Raw genomic sequence first — 17,551 nt, 5'->3', positions numbered from 1 at the left:
TTGGGAGGCTGAGGCAGAAGAATCACTTGAACCCAGAAGGTGGAGGGTGCAGTGAGCCGAGATCACGTCACTGCACTCCAGCCTAGGCGACAGAGTGAGACCGTCTCAAAAAAACAAAAAACAAAAAACAAAAAACAAAGCCGGACATGGTGGCTCACACCTGTAATCCCAGCACTTTGGGAGCCTGAGGTGGGTGGATCACCTGAGGTTGGGAGTTTGAGACGAGACTAACCAACATGGAGAAACTCTGTCCCTACTAAAAATACAAAATTAGCCGGGTGTGGTAGCGCATGCCTGTAATCCCAGCTACTTGGGAGGCTGAGGCAGAAGAATCACTTGAACCCAGGAGGCGGAGGTTGCGATGAGCCGAGATCACACCATTGCACTCCAGCCTGGGCAAGAAGAGCGAAACTAACGTCACAAAAAAGAAAAAAAAAAGTTTAACATGATGTCTGCAACAACTGCTAACAAATCACAAAAATGATTACTATTTGAATTCATCAGTGGATACATCATCATCAGTAGATACATCAATTAGGAAATGATTGAAACTCTGTCAGATCACCAAGTAGTGGTAAAATAAAGGTTAGCCTTGGATACAAAGGGAAAAAACAGAAAGAGACCCAAAAATAAAAATTCTTTTCCTGAGGCAAATGATTTCCATAATGCTTTGAATAACAAATATAAGATGGCAAAAAGTATTTACCTTTGTCCAGGTGAGATGTGATTCTCTGCTGGAACAGATGAGGCAGTGAAGACCTTTGTTTCAGAAAGCTGTATTGAAAGTTGAAAAATTTAATCTTATTCTATATACTATTAAACCCAAAACACAGACTTCCTGATCATTTGTAGCCATCAGTGGTCTCTTACACTTCATGTAACAGCTATTCTAAAGAAAATGAAACATACAAGTGACAAGTAATTTTCAAGTGAATGCAAATTTTTTTTTTTTTTTTTTTTTTTTTGAGACAGGGTCTGGCACTGTTGCCCAGGAAGGAGTGCCGTGACGTGATCTCGGCTCACTGCAATCTGTGCCTCCTAGGTTCAAGCAATCTTCTCACCTCAGCCTCCTGAGTAGCTGGGCCTCCAGGCATGCACCAGCATGCCCCATCACACTGGGCTAATGTTTGTATTTTTAGTAGGGACAGGGTTTTGCCATGTTGCCCAGGATAATTTCTAATTCCTAGCCTCAAGTGATGCACCCACTTGGCCTCCCGAAGTGTTGGGATTACAAGTGTAAGCCATGGCGCCCGGCTGCAAGTGAAGGTAATTTTAGATTGAAAAGCCTACAAGAATGATTTCAAGTCAGGAAAATGAGATTAATGGTAAACAACACAGTAAAGCACTCAAACCAGGGCTCAACCGCAGACTCATTTCTCTATTTGTCATTACACAAAATGAGAATACCAATAAACCCATCAACAAACCTACCAAAAATGCCCAAAAAATTGAGAAGGTGGCCAGGAATAGTGGCTCACACCTGAAAGCCCAACGCTCTGGGTGGCCAAGGCAAGATGATTGCTTGAGGCCAGGAGTAAGACTTCATCTGTAGGGGGGAAAAAAAATTGGCTGGTCATGGTGGTGTGCACCTGTCCCAGCTACATGGGAGGCTGAGGCTGGAGAATCACTTCAGTCCAGAGGTTGAGGATGCAGTCAGCCATCATCACACCACTGCACTCCACCCTGGGGGACAAAGTGAGATCCTGCCTCAAAAGTCATTAAGAAGTTTGAAAAGGTGAAATAATCGATGTTTTCTCCCCCCAAAGACAGATGTCTTTAGTATTTAATTGATGAGTAATTTTACATTTCATTTTTATTAAACCAAAGGTTTCTATTATTTTTAAAAAATTAATTTTATCACATTCTAACACATCCAATAAACCACAAATATTCAAACCGAATAACTGAGTAAGTCTGGCATACGTAGGCTCCCATGACACCATCACCACAATTAGGACAGTGAACATATTCTTTACTCCCCCACAATTTCCACCTGTCCCTGTGGAATCGCTCATTCCCACCACTTGTCTGCATCCCCAGACAACCACTCACATGCTTTCTGACACTACAGATTAGGTTGCATTTTCTAGAATTTTAAATGAAATCATAAAAGTATCCAAATCTTTATTCCTGGCTTCTTTCACTCAGCATAGTTAGTTTGAGATACATGCACATTTTTTGTTTATTTTTTATTATACTTTAAGTTCTAGGGTACATGTGCACAACGTGCAGGTTTGTTACATAGGTATACATGTGCCATGCTGGTGTGCTGCACCCATTAACTCGTCATTTACATTAGGTAGATCTCCAAATGCTATCCCTCCCCCATCCCTCCACCCTACAACAGGCCCCACTGTGTGATGTTCCCCTTCCTGTGTCCAAGCGTTCTCATTGTTCAATTCCAAACTATGAGTGAGAATATGCGGTGTTTGGTTTTCTGTTCTTGTGATAGTTTGCTGAGAATGATGGTTGGCAGCTGCATCCACGTCCCTACAAAGAATATGAACTCATCCTTTGTTAAGGCTGCATAGTATTCCATGGTGTACATGTGCCACATTTTCTTAATCCAGTCTGTCACTGATGGACATTTCAGTTGGTTCCAAGTTTTTGCTATTGTGAATAGTGCCACAATAAACATACGTGCATGCACATTGTTTTAATTCACTTTTAGGGCATTCAGGATAAATTTTTTGAAATCTCAACTGACGTTAATAAAAGGTAAGTGTTCTTTTTATGTTTTCAATGTGGGGACTCGGCTTTGAAAGCCTGGAAAACGCTGATCTAATGAGGTAACATAGAAAACATAAAAATGCTACTCAAAAGATTCCCATAATTCTTATCAACTCTAAATGTCTCAGAAACACTGTTTAAAACCAGACTTCCTGCCTGAGACAGTATGTGTAAGCAGGAGGTAAAGCAGACAGTAGGTGTTCATTTTCTTCAACAATATAAAAGTGCTAAATTGTTTACTGTTTCAACAAGTCAACAAGAAGGGCCTAAGTTGCATCCTATTCCAAAACAGGGTGTGTGGGAAGGCTTTTTTTTTTTTCTTCTTTTCTTTTCTGGGAGACAGACCTCACTCTGTCACCTAGGCAAGAATGCAGTGACATCATCATTGAGGCTCACTGCAGCTACAAACTCAACCTCCCAGGCTCAAGCATTCCTCCCACCTCCACCTCCCAAGTAACTGGGACTACAGGCACCTGCCATCACACACAGCTATTTTAAAAATTTTTTGTAGAGACAAGGCCTCTCTGTGTTGCCCAGGCAGATCTTGATCTCCTGGGCTCAAGCAATCCTCCTGCCTCAGCCTCTCAAAGTGCTAGGATTACAAGCATGAGCCAATGTGCCTGCCCCAAGGTAGCATATTTTCACATTTCCATTGAATCCATTTTTGCTTGAAAGAAACTTACAAATTAAATCAATTTAAGAAAAAAGAAATGTGAGGTAAATGAGAACTACTATAAACACTGACATATCTAAACATAGTAATAAAACCCTGAATGGTTCCCTTTTTTTTTTTTTTTTGAGATGGCGTTTCGCTCTTGCTGCCCAGGATGGAGTGCAATGGCGTGATCTCAGCTCACCACAACTTCTACCTCCTGGGTTCAAGCAATTCTCCTGCCTCAGCATCCCAAGTAGCTGGGATTACAGGCATGTGCCACCACACCCAGCTAATTTTGTATTTTTAGTGGAGGCAGAATTTCACCATATTGGCCAGACTGGTCTCAAACTCCTGACCTCAGGTGATCCACCCGCGTCGGCCTCCCAAAGTGCTGGGACTAAAGGCATGAGTCGCCATGCCCAGCCTTTTTATTTTTTATTTTTATTTTTATTTTTGAGATGGAGTTTCGCTCCTGTTGCCCAGGCTGGAGTGCAATGGTGTGATCTCGGCTCACTGCAAGTGCCTCCTGGGTTCAACCGGTTCTCCTGCCTCATTCTCCCAAATAACTGGGATTACAGGCACCCACCATTACACCTGGCTAATTTTGTATTTTAGTAGAGACAGGGTTTCACCACGTTGGCCAGGCTGGTCTTGAACTCCTGACCTCAGGTGATCCGCCTACTGCGGCCTCCCAAAGTGCTGGAATTACAGGCGTGAGCCACTGTGTCCGGCCTTTTTTTTTAAAGGAAGGGCCAGGCACGATGGCATGCACCTACAATCTCAACTACTTGGAGGCGGAGGCAAAAGGATCCCTTGAACACAGGAGTTTGGGGACGGAGTTTGGGGCAACAGTGCAAGACCTAGTCTCTAAAATTAAAAAAAGGCTGGGCGCAGTAGCTCATGCCTATAATTCCAGACCTTTGGGAAGCCGAGTCGGACGGATCACTTGAGGTTAGGAATTCAAGACCAGCCTGGTCAACATGGTGAAACCCTGTCTCTACTAAAAATACAAAACTTGGCCAGGCATGGTGGCACACATCTATTAATTCCAGCTACTCGGGAGGCTGGGGAATCACTTGAACCCAGAGGTGGAGGTTGCAGTGAGCCAAGATCGTGCCACTGCACTCCAGCCTGCGCAACAGGGAGAGACTCCATCTCAAAAAATAAAAAATAGATTAATTAAATTTTTTAAAAAAGGAGAAAGGAGGTGACTATTGTTCTAAAATCTAGAAGGAATCTAGGATTCACATTTTAGGTTATTTCCCTACCAATCAGCATTACTTTGTATCACCTCAGAGAAATTAAAAATTTTTTATGATTCCAAAGAAAAAATACCCAAATTCTATCTGTTAACTCTTTTCACGAATTACATATTTTGACACAGCAGAATGTTAATGTCTCTCTAGAGTACATGTATACTGCCTGATACCACATGTTCATCAAAAGACTTCATGTGACCCACAGAAAACTCCAATACTTTAGGCAGGACAGCTATTATGATATTCATTATACAGATGAAAAAGAGGAGGCTCGGACTGGAAAGACGCCTTGTTGAAGGTCAACAGCTAGAATTTACACAGAATTCTGTCTTCTGATCCCTTGCTGATTTTCTAACTTGCCTGCTGATCCTGACAGGCAACCAGATGTAAAGCTTTTAGCCCTGCAACCTTCTCCTACCGCACCTCGCAACAAAACCCTAGCAAAAATTCTAATAATATAAAACATTTATATGTGGGATGGTTCTGTTCAAAATAAGGTAAGGTGTCCAAAGACTGTTCACTTTGACTTCCCTTTAATACTAGTGCCCAACCCTCCACTGGTTTAAATAACCACTTATCAAGTCCAGCTGCTGATATTAAAGGTATCAAACATCATACCAGTATGATGCACAGCCAGGGATAGCTAGAGAGCCAGCTGGCATCATAACACTAAGGACTTTCAATTAGTATGTAGCAGCAGTGAAAATATCCCCCAAATCCTAACTAAATGAGCATGTCTACTCTCATCTTTGTCACACTCTACCAAGCTCACTCCTCACAAGGCAGATTTAATCCTGCTAAAAAAAAAGGAAGCAAAAGTGCAAAGTTTAAAAAAAAAAAAAAATGCTTGTCCAAAAATTGCTTAATTTTGGCCAGGCATGGTGGCTTACACCTGTAATCCTGGCACTTTGGGAAGCCAAGGCAAGAGAACTGCTTGAGCCTGGGGGGGTTGAGGCTGCAGTGAGCTATGATGGCACCACCGGACTCCAGCCCGAGCGACAGAGCAAGAGAAAGGCCCTGTTTCAAAAAACAAAAAAATTAAAATATTTATTTTTTACAAGGTAAAATGAACCTATCTATGGTAGTGGGTTGTTCAAACACAACTTAAAACACAATACTGTATGTGAAGAAGTAGTAAGACCCAAGGAACAATGCCCTGCCTAAGGTCATTAAACAAGTCAAGTAGAAATCATGTTTCTTGTTTCTCATTCCAAGCAGGTCCTGTTAGCATAAATGGAAACATATATGGAGACAGAGAAAAAGAATCTCAAAGTCTGGGTCACTGTAAATAGTTTTGAGGATCTGTATTTGTAAACCATTTATTCTTTCCCGCTCAATGTCTGCTCAAACTCTGTGTCAGGCAGACACCAAACTCAAGAGTTCTAGAACTTGATAGTCAAACAGAAAAGAGGTATAAAATATGGTATTGGGTTATTTATTCCTTTTTTCTCTTTATTATTTAACTTTTTTTTTTCCAAAAAAAATACTATGCTGAAAGCAGAACTTATAGACTGACAGTACCCAGAAGCTAGTGTAATATACTCAAAAATACCTGTGGAATAAAGAAAAAAAAAATTTTTTTTTTAAAGGGTTCTTCTAGTCAAAAAGGGAAGAGGTTGGGCATGGAACCAGAGCAACCCTATTCAGGTTAATTTCAACTGTGACCCAAAATATAGACTCTCCTTTAATGAAAATATTCTAAAGAATAATAGTTCACAAATCTGGGCAACAGTGTCAGCTGGCTATCAGGTCAAACAAAACAGAGATAAGCTTAAAAAAAAAAAAAAAATCAATCCTACTTAACACCTGGTAATTTTGTTTGTTTGCTTTAAGATGCATTCTCGGGCCAGGCGCAGTGGCCCAAGCCTGTAATCCCAGCACTTTGGGAGGCCGAGACGGGCGGATCACGAGGTCAGGAGATCGAGACCATCCTGGCTAATACGGTGAAACCCCGTCTCTACTAAAAAATACAAAAAACTAGCCGGGCGACGAGGCGGGCGCCTGTAGTCCCAGCTACTCGGGAGGCTGAGACAGGAGAATGCCCTGAACCCGGGAGGCGGAGCTTGCAGTGAGCTGAGATCCGGCCAGTGCACTCCAGCCTGGGTGGCAGAGCAAGACTCCGTCTCAAAAAAAAAAAAAAGATGCATTCTCGCTCTGTCACCCAGGCTAGAGGGCAGTGGAACGATAATGCAGCACTGAAGTCCTGGGCTCAAGAGATCCTCCTGCCTTAGCCTCCCGAGTAGCCGAGATTACAGATGCACAACCCCACACCCAGGTAATTTTCTTTCTTCTTTTTTTTTTTTTTTTTGAGACGGAGTCTTGCTCTGTCGCCCAGGTTGGACTGCAGTGGCCGGATCTCAGCTCACTGCAAGCTCCGCCTCCCGGGTGTACAACATTCTCCTGCCTCAGCCTCCTGAGTAGCTGGGACCACAGGCGCCCGCCACCACGCCCGGCTAGGTTTTTGTATTTTTTAGTAGAGACGGGGTTTCACCATGTTAGCCAGGATGGTTTCGATCTCCTGACCTCGTGATCCACCCGTCTCGGAATCCCAAAGTGCTGGGATTATAGGCTTGAGCCATCGCGCCCGGCCGGTAATTTTTTTATTATTATTTTTTTGTAGACACGGGGTCTCACTTTGTTACTCAGGTAGGTCTTATATTCCTGGCTTTAAGTGATCCTCCTACCTTAGCTTCTCAGAGTGCTGGGATTATAGTTGTGAGCCACTACACCCAGCCTAACACCTCAACCTTTTTTCTTGTTTGGTTTTTCCAGTTTCCCAAATCATCTTGACACTTGGTCATTTTTAAGCATGAAAACAAATATTCTCAAAAATCTGAAAACACTAAGTTCCTTCTAAGAAGCATCTGCTAAAAAAGCCAACTCTCTAAAACCCTGGCTATGATAACAGAAAAGAAGCCAAGATGAGAGAAGATGTCTCAGGCTCTTTCTTCTAAGTACCAAAGCCCCCAGCAAACACCAAAAGACAGGTATCTGCCGGGCGCAGCGTCTCACACCTGTAATCCCAGCACTTTGGGAGGCTGAGGCAGGTGGATCACCTGAGGTCAGGAGTTTGAGACCACCCTGACCAAAATGGTGAAACACCATTTCTACTAAAAAAAAAAATACAAAATTAGCCAGGCGTGGTGGCACACACCTGTAATCTCAGCTATTTGGGAGGCTGAGGCAGGAGAATTGCTTGAATCCAGGAGGCAGAGGTTACAATGAGCCGAGTTCACGTCATTGCACTCTAGCCTGGGCAACAAAAGCAAAATTCCACCTCAAAAAAAAAAAAAAAAGAAAAAAGAAAAAGAAAGAAAGGTCTCATCTGACCGCAAACACTTACATCTTCAGTCCAGTCTTCTGTTGTCCACTCCTCCACAGAATTCTTCCAAGCCCCTGTTGGGAAACAACAGCAATCAAAGGTTATACCACAAAGTCAAATACAGTCTGAGTCCAAATGATTCCTTTTTGTGTACTATTCAGGAAAAGATATATATACCTCACTAGCAATTTAGTTTACAACCCAAGAAACATGATGATCTTAATCTATTCTCGGTAAAATCAGTAATACTTCTTTTTTCCCTTTCTCTTTGAAGTAATGTTTACAAATGCAACTTGACTAGTAGTCACTATCTACATAACCTCAAATCAGTGTTTCTAATGGATTTTGCTTCAATATAGGTCACATCCAAGCAATGCTGCCATGATTAAGAAAGTATGGACATAGCACAAATATAGACATTTAACAATGGTTTGATTTCTTATGATGTAGTCTTTAAAACAAAAAATTTCATTTTAAGGCAAATCTGTCTTGGACCCTATTTTAGTTGGATTACTGAATTATCAAATTTAGAGAAGCATCCTTTTAATAAAATATTAGCTCTACTACATGGTTTCCTAATAGGTCTCCAGCAAAGTTTAACATTACTCTTGCTCATATCAAGTCTGCTGCTTTAAATTCTGAAGTCAGTACACAGGATGCGCTCAAAGAGTTCTTATAGAATACTCATCCATAACACATCTAAGTACTTTAAAGAAAAGTGTTGCTACTCAAAAAATGCTTATTTACAGATCTTATATAAGTAGAGGGCCATTGTTTATAGTATGTACTAAAAAACACGCCCATAGATAATAGTTTTAAAGGAAATACACTAAGAAATTAACGACGACTAACCCCAGAAAGCGGGATTATGGATGTTTTCAGTTCCTTTATAGGAAGCAAGGAGTTAATCATCTGACACACAAAATTCTGTTTCTCTCCAAAAGTTGTGTATGGAGAGGGAAAAGGAGGAGGGGCACACTTGTGAGACAAAAGAAGTCAGGTAACCATGTCTACCTTCCTTAGAATCATGTAAATAGCGGAATAACTGACCTCCTCATAAGTAAAATGATGATTGTTTCTTAGAAAGAAAGTCCTTATTTGTGGAATGTTTTTAACACGGTGTACTGATTTCAGATTGGGATGGCTCTCTGTGAAATATGATGTAAACTGTGCCAATATTTGGGTGTAAAATACAGATGGTTTCAAAACCGAAAATATTTAATTCTGAGAAACCACTAATACACTGGAAATTTGGAGGATGAAGTTAATAAAAGCCAGAATGGTAAGAGAAAGCTTGATGGGGAAGATGAAATATACACACACGGATATAAAGGATACACACACAGGGATACAAAGGAAAATTTCCAGGAGAAAAACAATGATGAAACATTACAAAAACCTACATAAAAAATATTAAAAGTATTCTAAAGCTTAAAATATACATTCTTTTTTCTAAGTTTTAAAACTGCAATAAAATACACATAAATTTGAGCAGCTCAGCCACTATACATACAGTTAATGTAGTAAGTTAAAACAGGCTTTTATACATGATATGTGGTAAGAATGACCTACCATGGCAATTCAGGAGATATCTTAAAAATAAAAAAAACAGTCTGGGCATGATGGCTCATGCCTGTAATCCCAGCACTTTGGGAGGCTGAGGTGGGTGGATCACGAGATCAGGAGTTCAAGACCAGCCTGGTCAATATGGTGAAACCCTGTCTCTACTAAAAATACAAAAATTAATGGGGCGTGGTGGCATGTGCCTATAGGCCCAGCTACTGGGGAGGCTGAGGCAGGAGAATCGTTTGAACCCGGGAGGTGGAGGTTGCAGTGAGCTGAGATCATGCCACTGCTCCAGCCTGGGCGACAGAGACTCCGTCTCAGAAATAAATAAACAAATAAATAGGCCTGGAGCAGTGGTTCATGCCTGTAATTGCAGCACTTCGGGAGGCAGAGGTGGGTGGATCACCTGAGGTCAGGAGTTTGAGACCAGCCTGGCCAACATGGTGAAACCCCATCTCTACTAAAAATACAAAGAATTAGCCAGGGGTGGTGGCTCACACCTGTAAATCCCAGTTTCTTGGGAGGCTGAGGCAGGAGAATTGCTTGAACCCGGGAGGTGGAGGTTGCAGTGAGCCGAGATCACGCCATTGCACTCCAGCCTGGGCAACCAGAGCAAAACTCCATCTCAAAAAAAATAATAAAAATAAAAATAAAATAATAAAAATAATAAAAAAGACTGGCCTACCACTTTGAGAGCAGTATTTTGAAAATAATTAAACACAACTTTGGACTTGCATAGTAGGGTGAGAATCTGAGTACATTTAAAAGCAAGTTCAAGGCACTATGTAGCCTGAAGGAAAAACAGGAAGACAGTTATAAGCAGAGATGCAACATGATAGAGTGGCATGTCAGGAAATTACAGGGAAAACTCCCATGTCAGAAGCAAGTGCCACATTGCAGGAACTAGCCATACAGACTATAAAAAATTCCAGACATTAAATACAGAAGGCAGAGGCTCAGGTCCTAATCATATTTTGGAATATTAAAATTTTAATTTGGTTCACATTAGACATACACCCCAAAACATAACGAAAAACTTCAACAATCCTTATTTTCAGCTTAAAATAATATATTTGGCCGGGTGCGGTGGCTCAAGCCTGTAATCCCAGCACTTTGGGAGGCCGAGACGGGCGGATCACGAGGTCAGGAGATCGAGACCATCCTGGTGAACACGGTGAAACCCCGTCTCTACTAAAAATACAAAAAACTAGCCGGGCGAGGTGGCGGGCGCCTGTAGCCCCAGCTACTCGGGAGGCTGAGGCAGGAGAATGGCGTGAACCCGGGAGGCGGAGCTTGCAGTGAGCTGAGATCTGGCCACTGCACTCCAGCCTGGGCGACAGAGCGAGACTCCGTCTCAAAAAAGAATAATAAATAATAATAATAATAATAATAATAATAATATATTTGAGATGAATGCTTCATGTTCAGTTTAACTTGGTGTTAGTCCTCTAATGAATGTATGTTAAAGAAGGCCACTTAGGAACAAGGAAAACAATGGTGAAAATTCTGTGGCACCTTGAAAGTCAATCAATCAAACATTTCCATTAGCAAACTGCAAATTTGATTACCAACTAAATGGGTATAGTTTACAAACATTTATCTGATAAATTTGTATTAGCTAGCTTTGATAAAAAATGAAAGATATTGCAAGCAATTTATAAGATTCTTAACTTAAAAAATTAAAAAAATTAAGTATTCATACCTTTGAGTCCATAAGAACTTTTGTTTGACAGATCCTGAGCTATGTTGTGAGTATCTGATGCCAGTTCTGTGGACCAATGTAAAATTGAGGGTTTAAACATATCAAAAGAATGAAAGTATTCATCACAAGAGAAGACAGTCACCGTCAAAGCTATGTATACACTGCGTTACTGCCCAAGGATAGTGAAATGTAATTGAAATCCATACTCTTACAGGTCACTTCAAATCAAGTTATGAATTTTATCCCTGATGGCTCTTGGACGCTCAAATTACTTCAATTATTCTCATTCTCATGCCCATGTTTACCAAGTTCCCTTCTCACTCATCAAAGAGAGTATTCTAATCTGTTTAACAGGTACCAGTTTTTAGAAAACTTATCAATTAGCATTCTGAGTATACACAAGTCTTTCTAGTTTGGTTAATTTGAATGCTCCTCACATTGGGAATAGATTTGTGGTTATTATACCGTCAACAGTTGGGTTTCTGAGCCTATAAGGCTGAGTTCTGGACTCAGAACTCCCCTATCAGCCAATACCATTCTGTGAGGCCTCTGGAAAAACAGCCAGCACCATCAGCTGATGACATCCTTTAACTGTATTCTACAACAAACTGGTTTTGCTTATCTAAATGCTTTTTTAGCAAGAAATCTGCTACTTTAAATAATAAGTGGGAGAAGATGAAAGAAGAGAGGAGTAAAGATAAAATAAGAAAACAAGTAACTAATTGACTAATTCAACATTCTGCTTCAACAGTTGGACAACATTCGGCTTCAAAGCCATGGAAGTGGGCACAGCTTCCACACACAGTTCCACACTGTGTGGAAGCTGTGCACAGTGGTGCAGGGCTGTAGTCCCAGCTACACAGGAGGGTGATGGAGGAGGATCACTTGAGCGCAGGAGTTTGAAGTTGTAGTGCACTAAGATTATGCCTGTGAATACCAACTATACTCCAGCCTGGGCAACAAATTGAGACCGCCATCTCTTTAAAAAAAGAAGCAAGAAAAAAAACATCAGTGGAGGTATTAATAAAGGCACTATAATATCACATACAGACTTTTGTTTGGATGTGTTTTCATTCCACTTCTTTTTTTTTTTTTGAGACGGAGTCTCGCTCTGCCGCCCAGGCTGGAGTGCAGTGGCCTGATCTCGGCTCACTGCAAGCTCCGCCTCCCGGGTTCACGCCATTCTCCTGCCTCAGCCTCCCGAGTAGCTGGGACTACAGGTGCCCGCCACTATGCCCAGCTAATTTTTTTGTATTTTTAGTAGAGACGGGGGTTTCACTGTGTTAGCCAGGACGGTCTCGATCTCCTGACCTCGTGATCTGCCCATCTTGGCCTCCCGAAGTGCTGGGATTACAGGCATGAGCCACCGCGCCCGGCCCCTCATTCCACTGTTATAAAAACCTAAGAATGGGGTTGTCAGATGGTATGATAAAGGTATGCTTTCCCACCAGGCATGTATATGAGTACCTGTTATTCCACAATCCTCACCAGGACTTGGAATTTTTCGTTTCATTTTAATAGGTCAATGGGGGTAACTCAATATGGCTTTACTTTATATGTCCCCAATGACGAATGATGACGAGCACATTCTTATGGATTTGTCTGCTATCCATTTATCATTTTCCCTTGTAAATGCAAATACTTTGCTTTCTATTAACTTTTTCTGTCAAAATAATTATTGATTCACAGGAAATTATCCTTCACCAGTCTCCGTGTTGAAATAGACATTACACAAAGTTTACCATGTCTAACCCTCTTCAAGTGTACAATTTAGTGGCACTGAGTATATTCCTGATGCTATACAATCACTACTATCCATTTCTGGAATTTCTTCTATTTTTTTCCCCATTTTTAATTGCTCATTTTTTTTAGGGGGTTGTTTTCTTATTACTGAATTGTGAGAGTTCTTTATGTATTTTGTATATAAGTCCTTATCAAATATGGATTTTATATAAACATTTTCTCCAAGACTACGGCTCATCCTATCATTTTTCTCTTCAGAAGAATTTTACAATTTTTAATAAAATGTACTTTGTCAATTTTCTCTTTTATGACTCAGGCTTATCAGATTCCATATAAGAAATCTTCACCTAACCTACAGTCACTAAGATTTGCCACTATAAGTTCTTCGTAAGTTGTACTTTTAGGTTTCATGTTTAAGTGTAAAAACTTGCAGGGTAACTTTTGTATACAGTATAATATATGGCATTGAACTGCCTCATAATCTTTGACAAAAAACAATTAGCCATATGTATATGTAAACTACTATGCTATTGATTTATGTGTCTTGCTTACTGTAGCGTTAGAGCAGTTCTTAAAATCAGGGAGAGTAGAACTTTTTTTCTTTTCAAAACTGTTTAAGCTACTTTAGTCCCTTTAATATTATATAAAAATTTTAGAGTCAAGTGGTCAAGGCCAGGCAAAATAGCTCACACCTGTAATCCTACCACTTTGGGAGGCTGAGGTGGGCAGATCACTTGAGGTCAGGAGTTCAATACTGACCCGGCCAACATGGTGAAACCCCGTCTCTGCTAAAAATACAAAAAAAAAAAAAAAAAAATCAGCTGGACATGGTGGTGCACACCTGTAATCCCAGCTACTCAGGAGGCTGAGGTAGGAGATCACTTGAACCCAGGAGGTGGAGGTTGCGGTGGGGTGAGACCACAACACTGCACTTCAGCCTGGGTGACAGAGTGAGAATTCATCTCAAAAAAAAGAATCAAGTTGTCAAAAATCTGTGAAGATTTTGATTGGAATTGTGCTGAAGCTATCGATCAATTTGGAGAGAAATGACATTTCAAAGATTTTGAGTCTTCCAATTCATGAACACTGAACATGTTCCCTTTTATGAGGGTCTTCTTTTATCTTTCCCAACATGTTGCATAATATCAACATACAAATCTTGCATTTACATAGTCAGAAATATAACTATTTCTTGTTTTTTTGGTACTACTAAAAAAGTCCTGTTTTTCTTATTCTTTGTTTGCAATTGTTCATTGCTACTAAAGAAGCACCATAATTATATTTTAATACTGGGTATAATTCTATACACATTTGTTAGAATTCATCCTCCATACCTCTAAAAGGGGGAGAATTTTATCATATATATATAAACTACATCAACAAATCTGATTTTTTTTAAAAATCAGTGGGGAAAATTTACATGAGATGGACTACCATGGATTAATAAATTCAAAGACTGAGTCAATAAAAACTAAATGTCACAACAGTAAGACTAAAATATATTAAAGTGGTATATTCCTCTATTTATTGTCTTCTTTATTTTTTCTCAATATTGTTTTCTATTTTTTCAAATCTTACATATTTTACATATCATTAGACTTATTCCTAGGTATTTGGCGTTTTCTGGAGCTACTAGCAATTTTTTTCCATTTTCTGTTTGTTGATGATTTACAGAAATACATTCGTTCATGAAACTTGTGTCTTGCATTTTGTGCTTGTGAAACTCTCCAATAATTCATCTATAGATTCTTTTACACAATCACGAAAAACAACGGTTTATTCTCCCTTTCCAATCCTTATGAGTTATTTTTCTTTAAGTCATAAGGACCTCCAGAACAGTGCGAATGGAAGCAGTGACCGCATGTTTTTATCTTGTTCCAGAGGAAAAACACTCAATGTATCACCATTGACTGTAATACCTGCTGTAAGTTTATAGATATTCCTTATCTGATTAAGGAAATTCCTTGTATTCCTAATTGCCAGGGTTTTGTTTGTTTTTAATTAGAAAAATTATTTCTGCTCCTTTCATAGATCTTATTGTTCAGGAAACAGTCATACATACATATTTGGAATAATGTATTATCACACCCCCTACTAAAAGGCAAGGCACCACAGGTAAAACTGATCAGCCATCTAGAAATCTCAACTTATGGAATCTTGCTTCTTGATTTTACATTAATTCTGAAAATCAGAAATGTCATCTACAAAAAAAAGTTAAAGGGGCTGTAAAACAATCACTTTATTCAATATTATATTTGTAAACTGGAGTATATTTTCTTTAAAAAACGAAAAACTAAGAATAAAATGTCACTCAACATCACTGATCTCAACAGATCAGCAGGAAAAAAAAATACTGTGATAAACTTGTCTCTCTGACACCAAGAAGAAATTTTACTCCAAGCATCAATACACTTCCAGTGTTTTCACTACATATTTCTTTACTGCTGCTCTTCATTCTTTTCCACATTTCACAATAGCGGACATTGACAGGAGCAAATCCAGCATCCACTGATTTCTTCTCAAAAGGCACTCTAACCTATCAGATTGCGTGGCAGTTTCATTCTCATGAATACTCTAGCTGTAAAAAAAACTCAATAGGACACAAACAAATGCAAAGAATAGAAGAAGAAATCTGCTGGATTTGGGGATATCTGGTGCATTTGACTGGTCCAGGATTATGAAACCTAAACCTCCCACTGTAAACAGGAAGCTGGATGCAAGTCCTTCCACAATAACATATTGTCCATTTACTCTGTACGCCAAGAAAGCTACTGGCCTCTGATGCCCATGTTCATCGGTCATAGAGCCAACACTTGGAGGTTCAACAATAACATCATAAATTATTCCTCTGGTCATGAGGAAGCAAGACACCACCACCAAAGCATACACAGTCATGGCTGAGGGCATGTGCAGCCTGGTCGGCTTCATCAGCTTCAGGTTGGGACATTCGAGCACTAAGAATAGGCCGTGGTACAAAGTCTCCATGTTGCTGGAATCAAGGACCACTATCCGGCTCAAATCCCACATGCCACTCAGAAACACTGTTGGTTTGTTTTAATCATGAATGAATACTGAATGCTTTTCCTTACAGAAATAATCATAAGGATTTATATCTTTAATTCTGTCAAATGGATAATACTCATTTCTGTATTTTTATATATAACACACATAACATGAAATCTACCCTTTTATAGTAGACGGCTGAATAATTTTTAGTATATTCACCATTTGTGCAACCATCACCTCTAAAACAAACCCCATACTCATTCATAGTTACTCACTACTTTTCCCAAATAGTTCCAGTCCTAGGCAACCACCAAGCTAATTTCTGTCCCTATAAATTTGCCTTAAGACATTTCAGATAAATAAAATCATAAAACACAATATATGTGGTCTTTCTGTGACTCTGCATACTATTTTCAAGGTTCATTCATGTTGTAGCATGTACCTTAATTCCTTTTTATGGCTGAACATTATTCTATTCTATGTATATTCTATATTTTGCTTATACATTCATCCATTGATAAACATTTGAGGTTTTTTCCCCTACCCTGACAGACCTGTTCAATAGGAAGTACGGGTTGTTTCCACTTTTTTATAATTATGAATTATATTGCTACGAATCTTTTTGTACGAGATTTTATGTGAACCTATATTTTCCTGTCTTTTGGGTATGCATCTAGGATTGGATTGATTTGTTTTTCAAAAGTTAAACAAACTAAGCTGGGCATGGTGGCTCATGTCAGTAATCCCAGCACTGGCTGGGTGGGAGCATCTTTGAAGCCAGGAGTTCAAGACCAGCCTCTGCAACAATGCAAAATCTTGTATCTACAAAAAATTTTAAAATTCACCTAGTGCAGTGGTGTGTGCCATAGTCCCAGCAGTAAGTACTAGGGAGGTTAAGGTGGGAGGATGGCTTGAATCCAGTGGTTCAAGGCTACAGTGAGTGATGATCACACCACTGCACTCCAGCCTGGACAACAGAGTGAGATGTTCTCTCTTAAAAAAAGAAAAAGAAGGCCGGGCGTGGTGGCTCAAGCCTGTAATCCCAGCACTTTGGGAGGCCGAGACAGGCGGATCACGAGGTCAGCAGATCGAGACCATCCTGGCGAACACGGTGAAACCCCGTCTCTACTAAAAAATACAAAAAACTAGCCGGGCAAGATGGCGGGTGCCTGTAGTCCCAGCTACTCGGGAGGGTGAGGCAGGAGAATGGCATGAACCCGGGAGGCGGAGCTTGCAGTGAGCTGAGATCTGGCCACTGCACTCCAGCCTGGGCGACAGAGTGAGACTCCGCCTCAAAAAAAAAAAAAAGAAAAAGAAAAAGAAAAGAAGGTGGGGCACGGTGGCTTACGCCTGTAATCCCAGCACTTTGGGAGGCCAAGGTGAGTGGACCATTTGAGGTCAGCAGTTCGAGACTAGCCTGGCCAACACGGTGAAACCCTGCCTACTAAAAACACAAAAAAATTAGCCAGGCATAGTGCCGGACACCTGTAATCCCAGCTACTCAGGATGCTGAGGCAGGAGAATCGCTTGAACCCCGGAGGTGGAGGTTGCAGTGAGTCAAGATCATG

At 40.4% G+C, this 17,551-nt stretch overlaps 1 protein-coding gene and 1 pseudogene across 2 annotated transcripts in view; both read right to left on the bottom strand.

Moving 5' to 3' along the window:
- Positions 1-17,551, bottom strand: part of UBAP2 (ubiquitin associated protein 2) — a 100,536-nt gene that overhangs the window by 38,520 nt on the left and 44,465 nt on the right. For both annotated transcript variants that reach the window (XM_023203333.1, XM_023203334.1), the window contains 3 exons: positions 11,235-11,300; positions 7,988-8,040; positions 707-774 (listed from right to left, as the gene is read on the bottom strand). In XM_023203333.1, coding sequence (XP_023059101.1) covers positions 707-774; positions 7,988-8,040; positions 11,235-11,300 — 187 coding nt within the window. The remainder of the gene's footprint in view (positions 1-706; positions 775-7,987; positions 8,041-11,234; positions 11,301-17,551) is intronic.
- LOC111536808 lies at positions 15,323-15,993 on the bottom strand (annotated as a pseudogene).

The sequence above is a fragment of the Piliocolobus tephrosceles genome, chromosome 14, assembly GCF_002776525.5.
Source record: "Piliocolobus tephrosceles isolate RC106 chromosome 14, ASM277652v3, whole genome shotgun sequence".
Lineage (NCBI taxonomy): Eukaryota > Metazoa > Chordata > Mammalia > Primates > Cercopithecidae > Piliocolobus > Piliocolobus tephrosceles.
Note: the sequence above shows the minus strand (reverse complement) of the source record. Positions and strands in the feature narration are given on the sequence as shown.